Genomic DNA, 19,546 nt, shown 5'->3' on the forward strand with positions numbered 1-19,546 from the left:
TCACAACTTGAGTTTGATATCTTTTGGGCTTCTTCTCCACTTGCACCCGAGTTCCTTGATTATAAGCACATCTTCATAGTATTATAGAGAACTAACTAAACACAGGAATTTTGCAATGTTTTTCCATTTGGGTCTTCTTATTCAAACCTCATCTCAGTAAAAACTGTGCTTAAACACTTGTGTCCATCGGATCAAGCTGGAGATTCAGGTCAAGACAGAAATTCCTGCAGCTTTTTGACAAATTTTTGTGTTCTTGTGGATGCAGGCTCCTGCCCAAAAGGGCAGAGACAGAGAACCTGTCCTTTGACTTAAATATTCACATGGAAGGAATATTCAGGACATCCAAATTTGGATATGGAGAGTGCAGTAGTCAACATCTGCACACAGCTGCAGCCTGAGCTGCATCCCAAGCTGATGGCTTGGCAGTGCCACTCTAGGAACCCTTGAGACAGCCCCTCTTGTGCAGCAGGTACTGGCATCTATTCTTGCCACATCTGAGAAGGGCAGTAGGAAGCACTGGCCACCATCAGCAGGATCTGAGCATTGCCATGGCCAACTACACCTGCCGCAAGTAGCTCAGGAGAGATAGGAACAGCAAGGAGCACCAGGAGCCCAGGGTGCATGGGAGTGCTGCCTGCAGGCTCTCTGCTACAGTGGGACCCCTCCTAAAACAGAGAAAACACCATCACTGAGCTTCCCCTCTCTGCACTCATGGTCATCTTGGGCAGTGCCAGTAGGACTGCCTGTGCCTGTGGAAACAGGAATCAGGTTTGGGATGGGAACTTGTGTAGCCATATCTGCAGGGAAGGCTGCCTGCTGGAATTGAGCATGTACCTCATGGGAATGCTGCAAAGTACAATGGCTAAAGCAGCAAAATACATTTCCAAGTCCCTTCTCCAATGTCTCCTGCACAGGAATGCAGCAGGGCCTGAGCTTGCTTCCCTTGCTGGAGGAGCTGCCACCTGCTCTGTGCTCACTTGTTCTTTTATGCTTCTCCCTATGACATCAAATAAATGCAGGCTTGCTGCCTGCCTTTGTGCAAACTCATCGTGGCGTGAGAGCTTCATTGCCACAATAGTAACTTTGTTTTGCAAATTCAGCTTAGCTGAAAGTAGAGACAGCATCCCCACAGAATGGGAATTGTGTCTGGTTACATCACAGCTGACTTCAGTGCCATCTGTTTTCTTGCTTTTAAAATATAATGTTCTACACATAGAGAGCTTCACCAAATTTCTGTTGCCTGGTTTCTCATTGAATTCCAAGGTCATTGACATTCAGGAAGATGGAAATCACTCTGTCTGTCAAATGGAGATTGGGCTCCATTCTGTCTTGATCTATTGTATTACTGGAAACTGATGTGGAATGTAAATCTTCAGTAAAAATCCCTGCATTTGTGCTTGTTGCAGCTTTAAGGAGAAGCTTATTCAACTCCAAACGTTGTACTGACAACTTTGCATTCAGTTTATAAATGCATTCTGTTGCTTCTTTTAATTTAAAACCAAATGGCTGAAAGTTGTTTTTGGAGAGTCTTTGGAGGTCCATCCATGGTTAAACCAACACTGCTCTTCATGCTGAAGGCAGTTTCTCTGCTGGCATTTATTTGCAGTATTACAACTGAACAGCCCAAACAAAAGCCTGAAATACGAACATGACAAAACCCACTCATTGGGCACAAAACAATATTGAACATCAGAATAAAATATGCCTGAAAAGGAAAATGGAGTAGTACTTCCCTCCCCCAACCTGATGGAATGTTGAAAATCTCTGGAAAATTACTTGTGAGTTGATGGTGCTGTTTGACTATTATATGATGAGAGGAGAGACTTAAAATTCTCAAGTTACTTATTGATAACTGTTTCATTAGAAAGAAAAAAAAATCTGAAACAAATGGGAAACCAGAATCTTGTATGATAATTTCTAAGTGACTTAAAGGCATTCACTCTGTCTTCTGTGCCTCCACTTGAGCTTTTCATTGAAGTTCTTGAAGACTGAAAATGTCATCTTACCAAGTGCTGGTGTCCCTCTTAGCAGTTAAACCCTCTCCCAAACTTCTTCATTGTTACATAACTAAAAAAAAATATTTTCCAGATATATTTTGTGATTTACATTTCATTAGGCCATACCTGATCTCCTGAATATACCCCATTTCCATATCCCATCTACAATTACGTAAATTCTATCAAAGGCTCATTACTGTCACATAAATATTACAGTATTTTGATTCAAACACACAAGACATTGGACTGCAGTGTTCTTTGCTCAATTCCAACTAACAGCCTGGATTATTTAAAAAAAAATCTCCAACACACTCCAAAAGGGTAAAGATTAGCAAAAATGGCACATAGGCTCATGGTCCATGCAAGATCCATAAATGGCTCCCAGCATATGCAGAAGGCAGGAGATACAAAACATGCAGAAATGGGTGATTCTTTTTGCCCCTTCTCTTTAAAAATGTTGACATAGTCTAGAATCAAATATGAAGATTCTGCATAGAAGTTGAGGGGGGTGGGTGGGGGCTGGGTCTTTTAGGGTATTGGTGTTTTAGTTTTTTTTCTTTTGCCAGGATCTCAGTTGCCAACTCTAGTGAAGAGATTGAAAAGTAATTCTGGAAGGCTCCAGGTGGCCAGGCAGGGGGTTTTGCTTTAGATTGTCCCCAGCATGGCCTGTTACTACTGATCTTTGCCCAGGTATGTGTGTGTTGTGCTGCTCCCTGTATCTGGCTGTGCAAAAACACAGACGGTCCTGCTGGATGAAACTGAAGGGAAATTCCACCTCACCTTGTTTCTTAACAATAAACTTGAATATGGGCACCAATATATGACATTACCTGCTGGAAGTTCTTGTCCATTTTGACAGCTGTTGAAGGTCATCAGCATCCAGAAACAAGAGTATGTGTACAATCATGTTCTCAGGCATTCAGTCAAGAAAATCAGGATATCAGAGGAGAAATGGAAACACTTTCAGGGCTGAATAGGTTCAATCTTGTTTCCTTAACAGTTAACAACATCCTGAAATACAAAGATTAAAGTTGCTTGTATATTGGAAACTTTTAAGCTCCTAAATTATGGATCAAATAACAAGGAGGAAAACATTTGGGAATATGTTACATAAGGTAAAAATATACTCGGGGGTATTTAGATGTATCTCCAATGAATTGTGAGCTCTCCCTAGCTACAGTGTTAGGTAACTGTTCGTTGCTCTATTTGTTACAGTTACTAATGCATAGTAAAAAAAAGGCCATTTCAGAAAGTAATTTAGAGGCCTAAGGGAAGGAATGAATGAAAAAATAGCTGTCTTGGATGATTGAACTCCATGCCTTCAAAAGCCTGCTGGCATTTTTACTGAGAGACTTCATAGGTGAATATGGTAATTTTTTACATGTTGCTTATAAAAAAAATTCTAGAACTGCAAACTATATTAAAGTGTTTTTCACAAGAATATTAACTGAAAGGGGAGATATTATGAAACTTTAGCATGATTTCATAAATCAAATTTAATCCCTAGATGTATATGAAAAAAAGTTCTAAACAAGTTAGAAAAGAAAGTTTAACCATACAGTAAAAAAAGTCTATTAAAAAAAAGTTATTCACTGTGGTTGCTTGAGATGTGTTCTTTACCTATGCTCTATTATTGGTAATCCAGCAAAAAAAAATCTCTGTGGGATTTCTTTACCCCCTTTGAGAAAACTTCTTCACTAAGTTGAAAGGCAATCCTCCAATTATTCCAAATCACTTACAGGTAACAATAGCATGGAAAAAGTTTACTTAGTCTGTCTAAGAAGAAACCTAATCAATGGGGTACACCTGGTTTATCTGGAATTTAATTAAGTGTTTGATTCCATTCTCAATGGAAATTATTCTACTAACTACAGTAGCTGGAAATTAATTTTAAAACTGTAAGATGAGTGAAAGCACTGGCAAACCAGAAAGAGATGAAAAGCTCAGGATCAAGTGAAAACAACAGGTTATTAGCTGGCCTTGGGTTGGCTTTACAGGTATTTCCATGCATGAACAAAGCAGGAGTCAGCATTTTGAGTAATAAAAACCAGATAAAATGCAAGTACAAGGGGGATGAGTAGCAATAATGTTCTTGGCTGAAGACTAGGATGGAAACAACCCGTTGGTTTTTGTTAGTCATGGAAAAACCACAATGCCCAATGATGAATGTATAACCTGTAGTCAAAGAGATATGAGCCTGGGACTTGACTACACAGAAGACCGGGAGGGTATCTAGCCTGCAGTGCTAGATTTCTCCATGACATTTAGATATGGAAAAAAGATATTAATTCCTCATCAATCAGTAATTGTAGTTAATCACTTCACTTCTGCTACATTTTCAGAGCATGGGCAGGATTGATTTTGTTGGAAACTTAGATACGACTGGCAAAAAATATTGCTTCTATCCAAGCAGCCAGGGGATGTGACAGATCACTGCTAGATGCTGCCTGTCACAGAGCCCGCCCTCTTGGTAAGGAAATGGTGCTGAATGCCCAGCCCTAACTTTCCCTGGAGGAGCTCTGAGCCATTCCTACCTATCCTCTCAGTGGGTACCAGGGAGAAAAGCTTAGCATCTTTTCCTCTGCTTCCCTCCTCTGGAAGATGTAGAGAGCAATGAGGACGATTGACAGACTGAACTATTAAGAGACAATGACTCAAAACATTGCTCATACATGGAGGTGCCAGGGTGCTTGGTTGAGATGGAGTAGGTGAACTTTTCTTTGTGTAATGGCTAAACCTCTGATCTGATAAGGCACAGGGTGAATGACGGGCTGTGAGTGAGATAAGAGCTGGATCCCGTGGACAGGATTGTGCCCCTTGCCATGCTAAGCTGTGCTTCCTTGCACAAACCACTGGGATGTGGGGCTCCCCCTCCTCTTCCCGGAAATGCGGGGAACTCTGAGTGTGACCTGAGCGGGTTCATCTCTGCTGCTGTGACACAATGCAGCATGACTGACTCAACTGTGCTGCTAGGATGGGCAGCTGTGCTGTCCTAGAAGGTGTTGAGGACTCCTGAAGTGATCTACAGTATTACATGAAACTCCCTGCTCCTGAGGAGGGACCTGATTTATATTTACCTGAATCAGAGTGAATATAGACCAAAGAGATTCTGTGTTCCACAGATTCCTCCCCACCACTTCTTTGAGACTTCTCTCATCATTCGATCACCACTTCGACCAAGACTGTAGAGCAATCAAGTCTTGTTGTGAGGCTTAGGGTGGTGAGATCCTCACAGTCCTCTCCTCTCCTCTCCTCTCCTCTCCTCTCTCTCCTCTCCTCTCCTCTCCTCTCCTCTCCTCTCCTCTCCTCTCCTCTCCTCTCCTCTCCTCTCCTCTCCTCTCCTCTCCTCTCCTCTCCTCTCCTCTCCTCTCCTCTCCTCTCCTCTCCTCTCCTCTCCTCTCCTCTCCTTGAAATTTCCTTTCCTTGAAATTTCCTTTCCTTTCCTTGAAATTTCCTTTCCTCAAAATTTCCTTTCCTTGAAATTTCCTTTTCTCCTTGTCTGTGTCCTTGGGTGATGCTGCACTTTCACATTGCAATGCTTTCATGTTGTATTGCTATAGATAAAAACCACCAAAACGGCTCCATAGCTGTTTTCCTTTGCAGCCAAGTTGTTCTACAATAAACCCTACATTGTTTATTTACAAATACTGATCATTCAGTGTCACATCACACTTATTTGCCCCAAGGGATCTAGCAACAAGAACGTGGGTTACCCCCACCTTCTGTCGTGACAAAATGTCCCTCAGCCTCCAGAGAGTCTTTCCTTAAACACTTCCAGGGAGCAACCCTCCCTGGAGTTGTTTAAGGAAAAACTGGACACAAAACCCAGTGCTCTGGTCTGGTTGACAGGGGGGTGCTTGCTCACAGGCTGGAGTTGATTTCAGAGGTCTTTTCCAACTTAATTGGTTCTGTGATTCTGTGAGTCTGTCATTCTTTCCATACTGGACAAAAAGCACTGCAAAACCCAAAGGACAAAAAGCAATTCCTGAATTGAGGGACACACAGTACCTGAGGTGTGGCCTCTTTGGCACTGGTGAGCCCACACTGAGAATCCTGCATACATTTCTGGGCCCCTCAGTTCAGGAAGGATATGAATAGGCAGATCCAGAGAAAGTGATAGAGTGAGTGTCCTACAGGGAGCGGCTGAGGGAGCTGGGGTTGCTCAGCCTGGAGAGGCGGAGGCTCAGGGGAGACCTTACCTCTCGCTACAATGCCCTGAAGGGAGGCTGTAGCAGGTTGGGGTCAGGCTCTTCTCCCAGGCAGCGAGCCACAGGATGAGAGAACACAGTCTTAAATGGCATCAAGGGATTTTTAGGCTGGATATCAGGGAGAATTTCTTTACTCAGAGGGTGATTGGTTATTGGAATGGGCTGCCCAGGGAGGTGGTGGAGTCACCGTCCCTGGAGGTGTTGAAGGAAAACTGGACATGGCACGGAGGGCCATGGTCTTGTTGACACGGTGGTGTTTGGTCATAGTCGAGGATCTCAGAGCTCCTTTGCAGTGTAGTTTGTGACTCTGTGACTCTGTGTTTCTGGCACTCTGGCATCCTCTCCGCGCTGGACGAACCCCCCGTGGGCTCCCAGACAGGCCCGGGCCCCCTGGGCGGCAGCGCCCCCTGCCGGCGGGCGCGGAGGGCGGCGCGGCCCGGCCCCGCCCCCGGCCCCGCCGCCGCGGCCGCGGCACGTGACCCGGCCCCGCCTCCCGCCGCCGCCGCCGCCGCCATTGGCGGGGGGAGCCCGGCCCGGCCCCCCGGCCCCGCGCCCGCCGTCCCGGAGGTGCCGAACGGTGAGTGCGGACGGCCCGTCCCGCTCGCCCCCCGCTCCCGCCGGCCGGGCCCGCCGCGCTTCCCTCCCTCCCCCTGGGCATCGGGCCTGGGCCTTCCCCTTGTCCAGCCCCCGCCGCGCGGGGGGCGGCGGCGGCTGCCGGTGCCGGCGCGGGGGGAACAAAACCGGCGGGGCCGCGCACGGGAGGGAAGAGGGAGAGGGGAGGCGGCGAGAGAAAGCGCCCGGAGGGGCGGGATGAATGGACGGGCGGCGTGGCCCCCGGCCCCGGGGGTGCGGCCCCCGGGAGGGCCGGGCAGCGGGCAGCCGGCGGCCCCGGGAAAGCCGAGCCCGCAGGCACCCCCTTCCCGCAGGAAAGTTAAAGTGATGCCGGCGGAGCCCCGAGCGGGAGGAGCGCGCTGCCGGTCTGCTGTCCTGGGATAGCGAGTTCGGCACGGGACGTGTCCCCGCCGGGACCGGGCCCTTCCCCGGTGACAGAAATAGCTGCCGGGAGCGGCGGCGTCGCACGTGGGAGCAGAGAAGCAGGTGCAGAAGCAAGGCTCACCACAGTTCTGGAGAGCGTGTCCTGTGAGGAGCGGCTCAGGGAGCTGGGGTGTTCAGCCTGGAGAGGAGGAGGCTCGGGGGGACCTTATCGCTCTCTACAGCCACGGGGAAGGAGAGTATAGCCGGGTGGGGATCGGCCTCTCCTCCCAGGCAACAAGTGACAGGACAAGAGGACAGTCTTAAACGGCATCAAGGGACCTTTAGATTGGACATTAGGAAGAATTTGTTCACTGTGAAAGTGATTAGACATTGGAATGGACTGTCCAGAGTGGTGTTGGAGTCACTGTCCCTGGAGGTGCTGAAGGAGAGACTGGACGTGGTACTGCATCCCATGGTCTGCTTGACAAGGTGGTGTTCAGTCATAGGTTGGAGCTCGATGATCTCAGAGGTCTTCTCCAAGCTCAATGATTCTATGAATTTTTTGCAAGTGAGGAATATAGAAACTTTGGATTTCACATTTCTCTTCTTCCCTTGAACCCCATATTCTTTCAGGGTAGTGTAAATGGAATTCTTAGCATGTTACCAAGTTTAATTCGGTTCTTGACTAGATTGCAATGCTCTAGTGGGTCTAGTGGTGCTTCATTAGCTCAGGTACAGCACTGCAGCAATAAGGTTTTCGGGGCCATTTTTGGGAGCCAACTGGAAGTGGAATTGGAACTTGGAGTTAGGAAGCTGTAGAAGCAGTACATGGAATTAATTTCTTCAGTCTTGAATCTGTCAAAGGTACATTGATTTTACACTGCAATTTAGACTGTTAGATCTTTTATTGAGAACTTATGTTGTGTAGACTTGTGATTCTCTTAACAAAGATTGAAATATTGCAAAATTACTGCAGTTCTGGGTGCTTTGTTTTTCGTAAGTCATCTGTATGTGCATCAAGTATTGTCACTTTGTAGATCTCCCCTGACTTTAACCTTTCCTGGAAACATGGAACTTCATAATCCTGCCTGGATCTGGTGCCTCCCATGTTCTTAGCATATCTTGCTGTTTCAGTGGCTGGTTGGGTCGGAGTGTTTGTGCCTTGTGTAGCTGTGAAATTTTAAAGACCTTGTTCAGCAATTGTTGCTGGTGGAACTTAGCCTGAGTAGACTGGCTGGTAGCTGGGAGTTCAGATGTGAGGTTGTGGTCAGATACTGTGGACACTTGTGGACTAGCAGGAGCATAGGGCTGCCTGTCTTGTTCCTGGTGCCTTGGAAGTGATGCCCTTACCTGCCTAGTGCCTTGCAGGGTGCCTGCTCTGCCCCACTGTGGGGTGTTTGTGTGCAGCTTCCTCTGGGAGCTAAACTTCTCTTTGTCAGTCACAACACAGGGATGTAGCTTCAAGAGAAGCATCATGCTGCCACCAGACTGCCATTCATTTTTTGGCACTGCAAGAACGTGTAATTTCTCCTTTTGCTTAAACCCAGCAAAAGTCTGGATCTGTTCCTTCGAGCAGAGGCAATGATGCTGCTGTATCTCGCTTACTCAGATTTCTTTTGCTGGGAACAAATTTGCCATTGACCCTCCTCACTGACAGAGGGTTATGACTGAACTGTTGGTCTGGAAGAAACTTCCAAGGCTGATGAAAATCAACAGTGATCCTTCCTGTGCAGTGACTGGTATAGGGAATCTTATGTGTGGTGGTAGTGCATTGCAGAGAATCATTGGGCTTTTCTTTTGGATCATTTTCCCAGCTGTGTTGGTGTCATTAAAATATGTTGCGTGTTCTCTATCTGCTTGTGTTTCACCAGGTTGATTGTTCATTGAGAGGAAAAGAGTTATAGATTTTTCTGCCACTGAGAACCAAGACAGTCTGATTTTGAACAATGATGTGGCAGACTACTTGTTCCTGTGCTTTGAATTTCTTCATGTAATGTTAAAAGAAATCTAATTTTCTGTGCTCACAGGCAGTCTAAATCTTTAGCTTTGAGCCCTTCCTTTCTTCCCTCAGTCAGAGCTTATCTTCAGTAGAGGAAGAATGGAGGTATATATTAACTGTTGCAATGCTAAGTGTAGAATATGTGTTTGTTAAAAATTACCAGGAATGATTGGAAGACTTGTAGCTATGACATTGGAATGGAGTTAAAAAGTAGAGATATCTTGTTTGCTGCCAGAGTCATGTTGTGCCAACACTTGCATGGATTCCTTCTTATATGTAGATATCTCCTCTGCATTTTTCCACTTTTCTTCCACTGGGAGGTTTTTGAGAGGTTCTAGGAAGTATGGCTTAATCTTAAGTAGGATCCTTGCGGAAGATGGGATATGGAATCCAGGAACCATCTCTGACATGGCTGGATATGTTGGCTGGGAAGACATCAGGAGGTCTCTCCTCTCTGTGCATTAGCTTAGGATGCTCCTGTTGCTCAGTTTAACATGAACTCAGCAGAAACTTCTGATGCTGTTTGACTCTACTCTGTGGCTGCCTTGCAATACTCATAACCAACTTTTGGTTGAATTTGTGGTTATCTCGCTGCCTCTGATTTCCTGGATACTTCTTCTTTCTGCCAAATCATGACTTTAGCCTCCTGGCTGCTAAGGACAAATCAAGAAAAGCAGTGATGGCTGTTCTTTTCTCAGGTAGATACATGCCCTCATTTCCAGTCCTTTCCCCATGCTGTTTTTCTGTTTTTCCTCTGGTGGAGGAGATTATGGCCAGAACTGCAATGTAGGGGACAGGAACTGGTGTCCCTGACAGGATCTTCAGCATCTCAGTGGAGAGAGGAGAGAGTTGGTGGTAGGAACCTCCGTGTGTAGGTTCTAAACATGCCTGGAAGAAGAGGGGTCGGGAGAGGTGGCTGATCAAGCAGCAGTAGGGACTGGTGGTCCCACTGCTGAGATTTATGTCTCTTCAGGCACTTTTAAACTGAGTGATGGACATTGATCTGTGTCACTTCAAGTCAGCTAAGAGCTGAGTTGATACTGATGCTGTTACTGTCCTTGACATCTGAGGATATAGTGAGCTTTTAGCCAGAAGCACTTACCTGTTCAGGTAGATTTCAGTGGGAAATGTCATGTCTTAGGAAGACTCTGAATGAGTCTTGGCTGCCTTAAGTTAAAATTTAGTATTGCAAGCCCCAGAATCTTAGTTGAATCACAGTATTTTGTCTTGCAGGCAGGATGTGGATGCAGAACAGGCATAAATGCTGGGCTTCAGGCTTCTGCTGCAGTTGTAGTGTGTTCTGTTTGGCTGTGTGTGTATTTGTTTTCTCAGTGTTGCAGCCATGGAAAGTGAGAAAAGTAGGAGGGAATGCAGAAAGAGCAATTAAGGAATGTGTTGTGCTTTGTAGTGTTACAGTAGCATGCAGCACAGGCTCAGTTATAGCCACGGCTGCACTGCACATCCTGTTACCTGAGAGTTCGAATAGGGGAATGCTCAGGTGTCCTTTGTACAAAACAGTTATGGCCTGGCAGAGTGTTCAGCTAAACAAAGTGGCCTGGGGCCTGCACAGCAGTTATTTGTACTTGCAGAGGTGGCAGCTTCTTTGTCCTCCTAGGAGTATTCAAGAAGTCCTGAGAGATACTCCAGTGACCATCTGTCTTCTGCTTTGTTTAATGGAGAAGCTGTTGCTCATGACAATTTGATCTTTGTCCTGAAATTCATACTTTTCCTCAAAGAGCTTCAGAGCACCAGAATGATGTGATTTAGTATTTGGTCCAGGTCTCTGCAGTGCGCATGGACCACCCTGACAAAATCACACCATTTATTTAATAAAACCTTTTTATGGGTTTGATTTGCAGCAGCACAGAGCTAGTTCCCTTTAATGTCTGTAATATTGCATTTACACAGAGGGAGCACGGTCCATCTCTCTCAGTGTTGCCAAAAGGATGCTGCTGAGCCCAGATTACATCTCAGTTCATGCAAGACCAAGGCCATGGGAGTCTGGTTACTGAACATATGGTTTCTAGGCTGGCTGGCTCTGCTGGTGTGGGACTCTTTAGGAAACAGTGACATGTTGTTCCTTGCACTTTCATCCAGCTAGACAAGCCAGGGTCCAGTGCAGAACAAGTTCTGATGCAGGAGCTGATGGCAAAGAGCAGTGTGAAGCAGAGTCCTCCGTGTGAGAAACCTGAGTGCAGAGGAGGGCAGCAACCAAAACCATGTAGGGACAGTGGCACTGGAGCTCAATATTGAGAAGGAATCTGGAGGGATTGACAGGAAAATCTTTAAAACTAGCTATTTAGATCTGTGCTAAGTGAACCAGCAACATCTCAGAGTTTATTCTTCCAGAAGTTTCAACAAATTTAAATTGACAAGATGAGTTAGTAGGGGCTCAGTGCTGTGCGTTACTGATCTCAGTAACTATTCTAAAACTAGATTTACTATTCCATGGGCTTGCAGCCTAAGGTACTGCAATATTAAGAGTTGTCTTGCTCAGTAGGGTGCCTCAATTAAGTAGAGATTTGAGCAGAAGAGGCAGTTACTTCAGTGACTGCCAGGTACAGTGGGTTGAGTTAAAAACTAAGAATGGTGAGTGATGGCAGTGTAAGACAAAGTGCCCTCAGCTCTTTAATGCTATTTCTTATGCAAAAGGCTTGACTGTCAAGACTTTTGGATGTCTGGATTGTGCCTGTAACTTCTTTAGTTCCAAAATAATCTCATGGTCAAAAAAGCTTAGCATTGATATGGACAATTTGTGGAATTTGGGAACCACTGACTTATTCTAACTGTTGTATTTGGGAAGAAAGTGGGAATTTTCATCATAAAGTAAAGTATAACTGAAAAAACTAAGAGGATGGGGAGGTGGGGTGAAGGGTATTTCAGTGAATAACAAAAAACTGCAGCAAGGGCAACAGGTGACATGTGAAGAGCCGGGAAATTATGAAGAGAGTAGAAAAGATTGTCTGGTAAACTTCGTTATAAAGTGTGATAAATTCAAATTAGAAAAGCCCTTTTTTGGTTTCCTAGTGAAAAGAAAATGGATAATTCAGGATTACAACCAATTTTGGAATTGACAAATTCCCTTTCAAGTCTAAAAACGTGATTACTGCAGTATGTCTTCATTATCCTAATTATGTTCTGCTGTGATTTGAAAAAAAAAGGAACAAAACCTTTTTATTTTGCTCATATTAGCAATTCAGAAATTTTTGTTTTCAAATTTAGATTTTGCTTTCCTCCCACTGTCCTGAGTCCAGCAAACAAAATATAAAGTAGTTCATAAAGATTTGAAAGTCTTTTAGAGTACTAAGACATGGTGTGCTGTGGGTTTTTACAATTGGCAAGTTATTTTGTGTTGAAGAGATACAGCCCACTGAGCGCTGCTGTCATCTTTGTTTTGTTTTCATCTTTTACAGACATTAAAAAATTGTTATAAGATGTTGGGAAGTGTTTTGGGTCAAGGCTGAATGTGGTGTGGGCTACAGTTTGGGGTGTCTTTTGTACGGCTGCCAGCAGTGCTGGGAAACTGCAGCTTATACCCCAAAGGCCCTTCCACTTCAGTGTTTGTGGAGCAGAGTAATTACTTCTCATTTGTAGCTAGGCTGTGGTCGGATGCTGTTCATTTGCCTCATGGTTGTAAAGCAGGTTCCTTCTTAAAGCTCCCTATGTGGTTCCACCGTGCTTCCCAATTGGAAATCTACCTGTTCCTGTGGCTTAATGTGATGTGTGTATGCACAGTGCACACAAAGGTGTTGCTCCATAAGCAGCTGAGCTAGTGAACCTGTATTTCTTAAGGATTTGTGCCCTCCTGCTCCTCAGCCAATCCTTCTTTCCTGGTTTTTTGCTGTATCCATCTCATCCTTTAGCAGCACTGCTAATTTGCTTTCATTCTGTCTCTATCCCAAGCCCAAAGCAACTCACTGCTGTACTATTTTGAATTCTTTCCCCTTTTCCTTAATTAAAGCTGAATCAGATACTGCTTGCTCTGAATGTTTCGAGACTTTTTGTGGAGAGGCTAAACAGAAGAAGTTGCTGCTAAGTGACATATTCTGCCTCAGTGGAGGCATTGCTTGCATTCTCTAGTTCTGATTTTCATGAAAGGTGTAGAAATGCAAAGTAAGGCTGGATTGCTTTGTCCAGTTTGATTGGCATTGACTGTAGGGCAATGTTTTTGTATAAGCCTCATTTCCATAAGAAACCAGGGGAAAAATGCTTTAGGAATAAATTAAGAAAACTTGCTTTGAATGCATATTTTTAGACTTGTTAGTCTTATATATATTTAGACAGGTAAAATTAATGTTAAAATTAAACAACAATTTTGAGTGTTTTGAAGCAGTGTGTTTTACAACACCCCCCAAAATTAGGCTGATAGTTTAGCATGATTAATCATGTAACAACTGTTTAATTTCAACCTACAAAGAAGAAGTGTGCTCATTTCACGTAAATGTCCTTTTTACCTTCCACTTTTGTGTCAGTATAACTTACAGACTGTGGCTAGACTTGGTTTTCTGCTTATTGTAGCAGCTAATCTGGTTAAATTCTTTTGGAAATAGGGGAATCTAGCCAAATCATTTTTACATTTGGCAGGGGGGGTTCATTGGTTTTTGGGATTTATATATATATATATAATTTTTTTTGTTGTTATTTTGTGGGTTTTTTAAGTCTTGTAAAAAACATTAATTTTGAGAAATTTCCATCTTTGGGGTGAGGAAAACAATGTTCTGGATACAGTGGACTGTTAACTACCAACTGGAAAAAGAAAAAAACTGCTGTTTTTCTTAAATAGTATTTTTGTTGTTATTGGGGCAACAGATTAAATGATGGAACAGGAAAAGCCCTTTTCATAATAGATGAAGCTTTTATGATCAGTGTTATTTTTTATCATATAATTAGTGAAAGGAAGTCAGTATTTAACAGATGAAAACAGCCTAGGCTTTAGACTGCTGTTTTCTTGAATTTTATTTTGGTGTTTGTCAAAAACAGATTATTTATTTTGAAATTTAATGGTGAAGATGCATTTTTTAAATGGCCTTATCTCAGTGGCATTGTTTCAAGTACTTTCCAAAGTACTTTTTGGTTTCAGTTTACCTGTATAATGTAAATAATACAATGTCAATAAAAGCGCATAAATATGGGAAGAGAAGACAATGGAGAAAACAAGTCATATTTGTCAAATGAAATTCAAACTTTGCTCTTCATCACTTGGGTTGTAATTTTATCATTTGCTTCCAGTTTTTTTACATAGGTAGGAAGGCCTATTGTTAAATATAAGCTTTATTTGTTCAAGTTTTGCTGCTGCAAAATGACTTTCAGGAGTTGGTGACACCTGTGTCTGGATTTCTCTATGAAGTAGTCAGTACCTGTGCAAAATTTATGCTTTCTAAAAAGGGACTGGGGGTGAGCAGGGAAAAGCCCATGTGGTTATTTAGGAGTGACAGAGTTGAAATTACCATGAAAGGATAACTATACAGATCTTTTTCCTTTGTTGCAGGAACTGAAAAATCCTCTTTAAAAGGTGCACTGCTGTGGAAACTGTTACTGCCTGTAGAAAAATGGACATGTTGCAGATACTACCTAAAACCACAGAGCGCTTGGAATGTGACTACTGCAGCTTCAGGGGAACTGACTATGAAAACATACAAATTCATATGGGTACCGTTCACCCAGAGTATTGTGATGAAATGGATGCTGCTGGCTTGGGCAAACTTATATTTTATCAAAAAAGTGCAAAACTGTTTCACTGCCATAAATGTTTCTTTACAAGCAAGATGTATTGCAACGTATATTATCACATCAAAGCACAGCATGCAGCACCTGAGAAGTGGAACGAAGAGCAGAAAGAGCAACAGATAGAAGGCGATTCAGATTCGTCCAAGAAAAGTGTCACGTTGGAACCACAGAAACCTACCCTTTCCCCTGAGTCAGGCAAACCCGCCCTTTCTCCTGAACTCCCCAAATCAGAACCTGTTGTTTCCCCCAAGCTTCAGAAATCATCTGTGTCCCCAGAGCCCCAGAAGTCTGCTCAGGTGACTTCCCCAGAGCCAGAGAAGTCAGTCCAGACTGTGTCCCCAGATCCAGAAAAGTCAGCCCAGGCCACATCTCCCGATCCAGAGAAGTTAGTCTCCTCTGTGTCTCCTGACCCACAGAAGCCATCTCCTGCTGTGTCTCCTGACCCACAGAAGCCATCTCCTGTCGTGTCTCCTGACCCACAGAAGCCATCTCCTGCTGTGTCCCCCGACCCACAGAAGCCAGCCCCAGCCGTGTCACCAGAGCCCCGTCGGCACTCCCCGGCAACGTCTCCAGAGCCCCGCCGGCATTCCCCCGCCATATCACCTGAGCCCCGGCGCCATTCTCCTGCTGTGTCTCCAGAGCCCCGCAGATACTCCCCAGCTGTGTCACCAGAGCCAAAGAAACCTCCTCCAGCAGTGTCCCCTGAGCCACGGAGGTACACCCCAGCCGTGTCTCCTGAGCCACGCAGGCATCCCTCTCAAATGCGTCGGCCTGCTTCTGCTTCTTCTCCTGAGAGCCGGAGGCCCGCTTCTGCGGTTTCACCGGAGTCATGGAGACCTGGTCCAACTGTTTCTCCTGAGCCCTGGAGGGCTTCACCTCATGAAGTGCAGAAGTCTTCCACAGTTTCTCCCTGGGCTTCAAAGCCTGCCATGTCGGTGTCCGTAGAATCCCGGAGGTCTGCCCCTGAGTCCCGAAGGCCTGGTTCGGTTGTGTTGCCAGAACCTAGGAGGCTCGTTTCTGATTCGTGTAAGTCTACGTCCTTTTCTGAGTCCCAGAAGTCTACTCTTGTTTCTTCTGAGCCCTGGAAACCCCTCTCATCTGTTTACCCTGAAGGCTGGAAACCTGTTCTGTCCCCTGACACATGGAAGCATTCTCCCCCTGTTTCTCCTGAGCTTCGAAAGTCTGGTCACACTGTTTCCTCTGACTCTTGGAAACCTTCTTTCTTTCCTGAGGTCCGTAAGCCCGGTGTTTCAGTGTCTCCTGAATCTTGGAAACTCTCTGAGTCACGGAAATCTATGTATTTTTCTGAAACTCAGAAATCCACCTCAGCTGCTTCATCTGAGATTCAGAAACGGGCTCATTTCCCTGAACCTCGGAAAAGAGCGTTGTTCCCAGAGACTCGTAAATCTAATCCTACTGCCTCTACTGATGTCCAGAAACGTGCTGTCTTTTCTGAGCCCCAGAATCAGATGTCTACTTCTGCTGTTTCTACTGAAGGTCAAAAACAAGCTCTGTGTTCTGAAGGCCAAAAATCCGCTCTTGTTTCTTCTGAAGTCCAGAAGCATACCCTGTTTTCTGAAGCCCAAAAACACACTTCCATTTCCTCTGAAGTTCAGGAGTCTACTTCCTTTCTAGAGTCTCAGAAATCCACATCTCCTGAAGTTCAGAAACATGGCCTCTTTACTGAGTCCCAGAAACCTACTCCTGTTTCTCCCGAGACACTCAAGCAAGCTGTTTTCACAGACTGCCAGAAATCTGCTGTTTCCCCTGATGTTCAAAAGCATGCTGTATTTTCTGAGATGCAGAAGCCTGCTGCTGCTCTATCCTCTGATGTCCAGAGACATGCTGAAACTACTGTACCTTCTGAAATCCAGAAGAACATCCTGTTTTCCGAGCCTCACAAGTCTGTTTCGGGCTTTTTCTCTGAGCCCCAAACACCTAGTGAGTCTGGTGAGAGTGACTTTCTCTCTCACAATTTAGATGATCAGAAACCACTGGATGATTTATTCTCACAGGATGAACAGTCAATATTAGCCAAAGAATCACCTGAACACATGTTATATTCATGCCCAAAAAAGAAGCTCAAGAAGGAAAACCAGGAGAACTCAGATTCTGAACTAAATAGCAGTGAGTGTGGAAAACCAGTGGTGGACTCAATGGAGATAAAGGAACAAGAATCCAACAGTGACCAAGAGCAGTATGATATGGAGTCATCTGATTACAGCAAAGAGAGCAAAATGGATGTAACTACTCCTGCACAGCCACAGTGTGTGCTTCAGTTTACTGAAGAGAAAGAGGCTTTCATCTCTGAGGAAGAAATAGCAAAATACATGAAGCGTGGCAAGGGAAAGTATTACTGCAAAATTTGTTGCTGTCGTGCAATGAAAAAAGGTGCTGTCTTGCACCATTTAGTTAACAAGCATAATGTTCAAAGCCCATACAAATGTAAAATATGTGGCAAAGCTTTTCTCTTGGAGTCTCTTCTTAAAAATCATGTTGCTGCTCATGGTCAAAGTCTGTTGAAGTGTCCCCGTTGTAATTTTGAATCAAATTTTCCCCGAGGCTTTAAGAAACATTTAACCCATTGCCAAAGCCGTCATAGTGATGATACACCTAAAAAACACTTGGACAGCCTTGAACCACTTGAAGAACAAATTTAATCTGTTTTTTTTTCCTTGTGCTAGAAAAGCTGAATTTATGAAGTGTTTTCAAAAGTGTTACTGTATGTTAACCGAGTAGTTTAGCTGATCTGACAAGTCAGAAGATGCATGGTTTATTGTACTATGTTTAACTTGTCTTATAGCTGTATTACTGAAAAGATTTACTTTTAAAAGTAATTTTAAATGCGTGTTCATGTCTTTGTATTACCCATCAGTAGAGTCATATTTTATTTTTCAGATGTACTATGTTTTTGAAACCAAAATGGATACAAACTAGTTTTGTAAAGATTTGTAAAACATATAGGCAATTAAGGACTGGAGTGGCAAGCAATCTGTATTTTCCTGTGAAGACAACTTCTTTTTTCACATTTGTTAAATGTTGTATTTTTAAAAATGTTTTTATCAAGTTCTCAAATCAAATTCTCACTAAATTGAATGTTAATGAGCGAGAATATGAGGAACTACCAATATTCCTGGAATGATTCTGCCCTGAGGTTGTAATTGAGTGTATAGACATTTGCTGGAAATTTATTGCACTCAGTTCTCTGACTTGTCTCAGATTTAGAAGCATCAAGGTACTTATTTTGTGATTCTGTATTTTGGCCATGTTTTAATCATTTACTAATATACATTAAATTGATAGATTAACGTCAGACTATGTATAGCTCAACACTTTCTCTTGATGATCCAGATGTTTGTAATGTCAGACAACCCCTAAATTTCCTGTATTTGGTGAAATGTTATGCTTTAATGTTTTAACAATAAAAAGAAACCCAACCTGGTGTTGGCCGTAATATTTTTGTTCAAGTCAAGAAGGAAACCTTTGTGTTCAACATAGTATCTTTTAAGTATCTTTGGCAACAAGAGATGCAAAGTTACCTAGGAGGTCTGCTTTGGAAGCTTCAACTTCACAGTCATCAGCCTCAGTCATCACTCAGCAAGGTTAGTCTAAATTCCCATCTCTTTCAGAATAACATGGAAATGTAAAGATATAAATGAAAAACAAGGAAAACAAGGGGGGAAAAAGGAAAACAAGAATTTATGCGCTGTTATTTAGGATGCTGGCCTTTGTGTGATTTGTATATTATTTGTTAAAAACACGTAAGTATTTTATAATTCAGAAGGAATGTAGATTTTTTGTGGAGGCAGCAGAAGGAAGAAGTGCATCTCCAGCTGAATTATGCCTAGACAAGCTGTTTTAAATATGGGTTTAGGATATGAAGGTGTTAGTGTTAAATTAATAATAAAAAAGTCTCCAAGTGTAATCTTCCACCAAAGAGCTTCAGATTGGTTTGATTGAAGCTTGTATTTTTATCTTTGTTGTCTTTTATGAGGATTTCTGTAAGGAAGGTCAGAGATATTTAAAGCTCTACACTCAGGTGACTTCTTAGTGCTGTTTATTAAGTGAAAGAGTTGCCTTCCTACCACGTCTGTATGAATAATTCAAATGCATTGTGTAACTTACTGTGTATGTTCTGTGGCTCCAGTTCAGTGTAGAAAGAGTGGCATTAACTAAAAGCCAGTAAAAGTGACTCATTCAGGACAGCACAGAATCATACAGTCATTCTTTACTTCCCAGGTGTTAGAAAATATTATTTCTTGCAATGGCAAATATTTAATAATGAAAGTCAGCACAGTGAAATGATTTCCTGACTTTGCAGCATGTCTTCATTATGCTTGGGTGTAATACTCACAATATTCAACTTTCAGGTTCTCTAACTTTTTAAAGGCTGTTACATTAATAGATCATACATATGACTGAGAAAGTGCTTCTATATGAACTTTTAGGCAGTTCCCTATCCTTGGAGAGGAACCTCTTCTGTGTACTCTTGGAAGGACACTGGTTTCAGTCCTTTTTGTGAAGAATGCTCAAGGAAAAGTACAAAAGGGAAACAATAAAGAAACATCAGATGTTGTTACAGAAGGATGTTAGCTGTGGCCACATGTGCAATACAAACTTGCCTGCATCTTTCTATGGCA

General features: G+C 43.6%; 1 protein-coding gene across 1 annotated transcript; it reads left to right on the forward strand.

Annotated features, from left to right (window-relative positions):
- Positions 1–6,723: 6,723 nt before the first annotated feature.
- Positions 6,724–18,571, forward strand: CHAMP1 (chromosome alignment maintaining phosphoprotein 1). The gene is made up of 2 exons (XM_030956613.1): positions 6,724–6,782; positions 14,668–18,571. The coding sequence occupies exon 2, from the start codon at positions 14,729–14,731 to the stop codon at positions 17,564–17,566; it is 2,838 nt and encodes a 945-aa protein (XP_030812473.1). The 5' UTR covers positions 6,724–6,782; positions 14,668–14,728; the 3' UTR covers positions 17,567–18,571.
- The last annotated feature ends 975 nt before the right edge of the window (positions 18,572–19,546 follow it).

The sequence above is a fragment of the Camarhynchus parvulus genome, chromosome 1 (genome assembly GCF_901933205.1).
Source record: "Camarhynchus parvulus chromosome 1, STF_HiC, whole genome shotgun sequence".
NCBI classification, from domain to species: Eukaryota; Metazoa; Chordata; class Aves; order Passeriformes; family Thraupidae; genus Camarhynchus; species Camarhynchus parvulus.

What these genes read in the sequence shown, in the direction of transcription:
- CHAMP1 (XM_030956613.1), top strand. Translation starts at nt 14,729, where the DNA reads ATGGACATGTTGCAGATACTACCTAAAACCACAGAGCGCTTGGAATGT.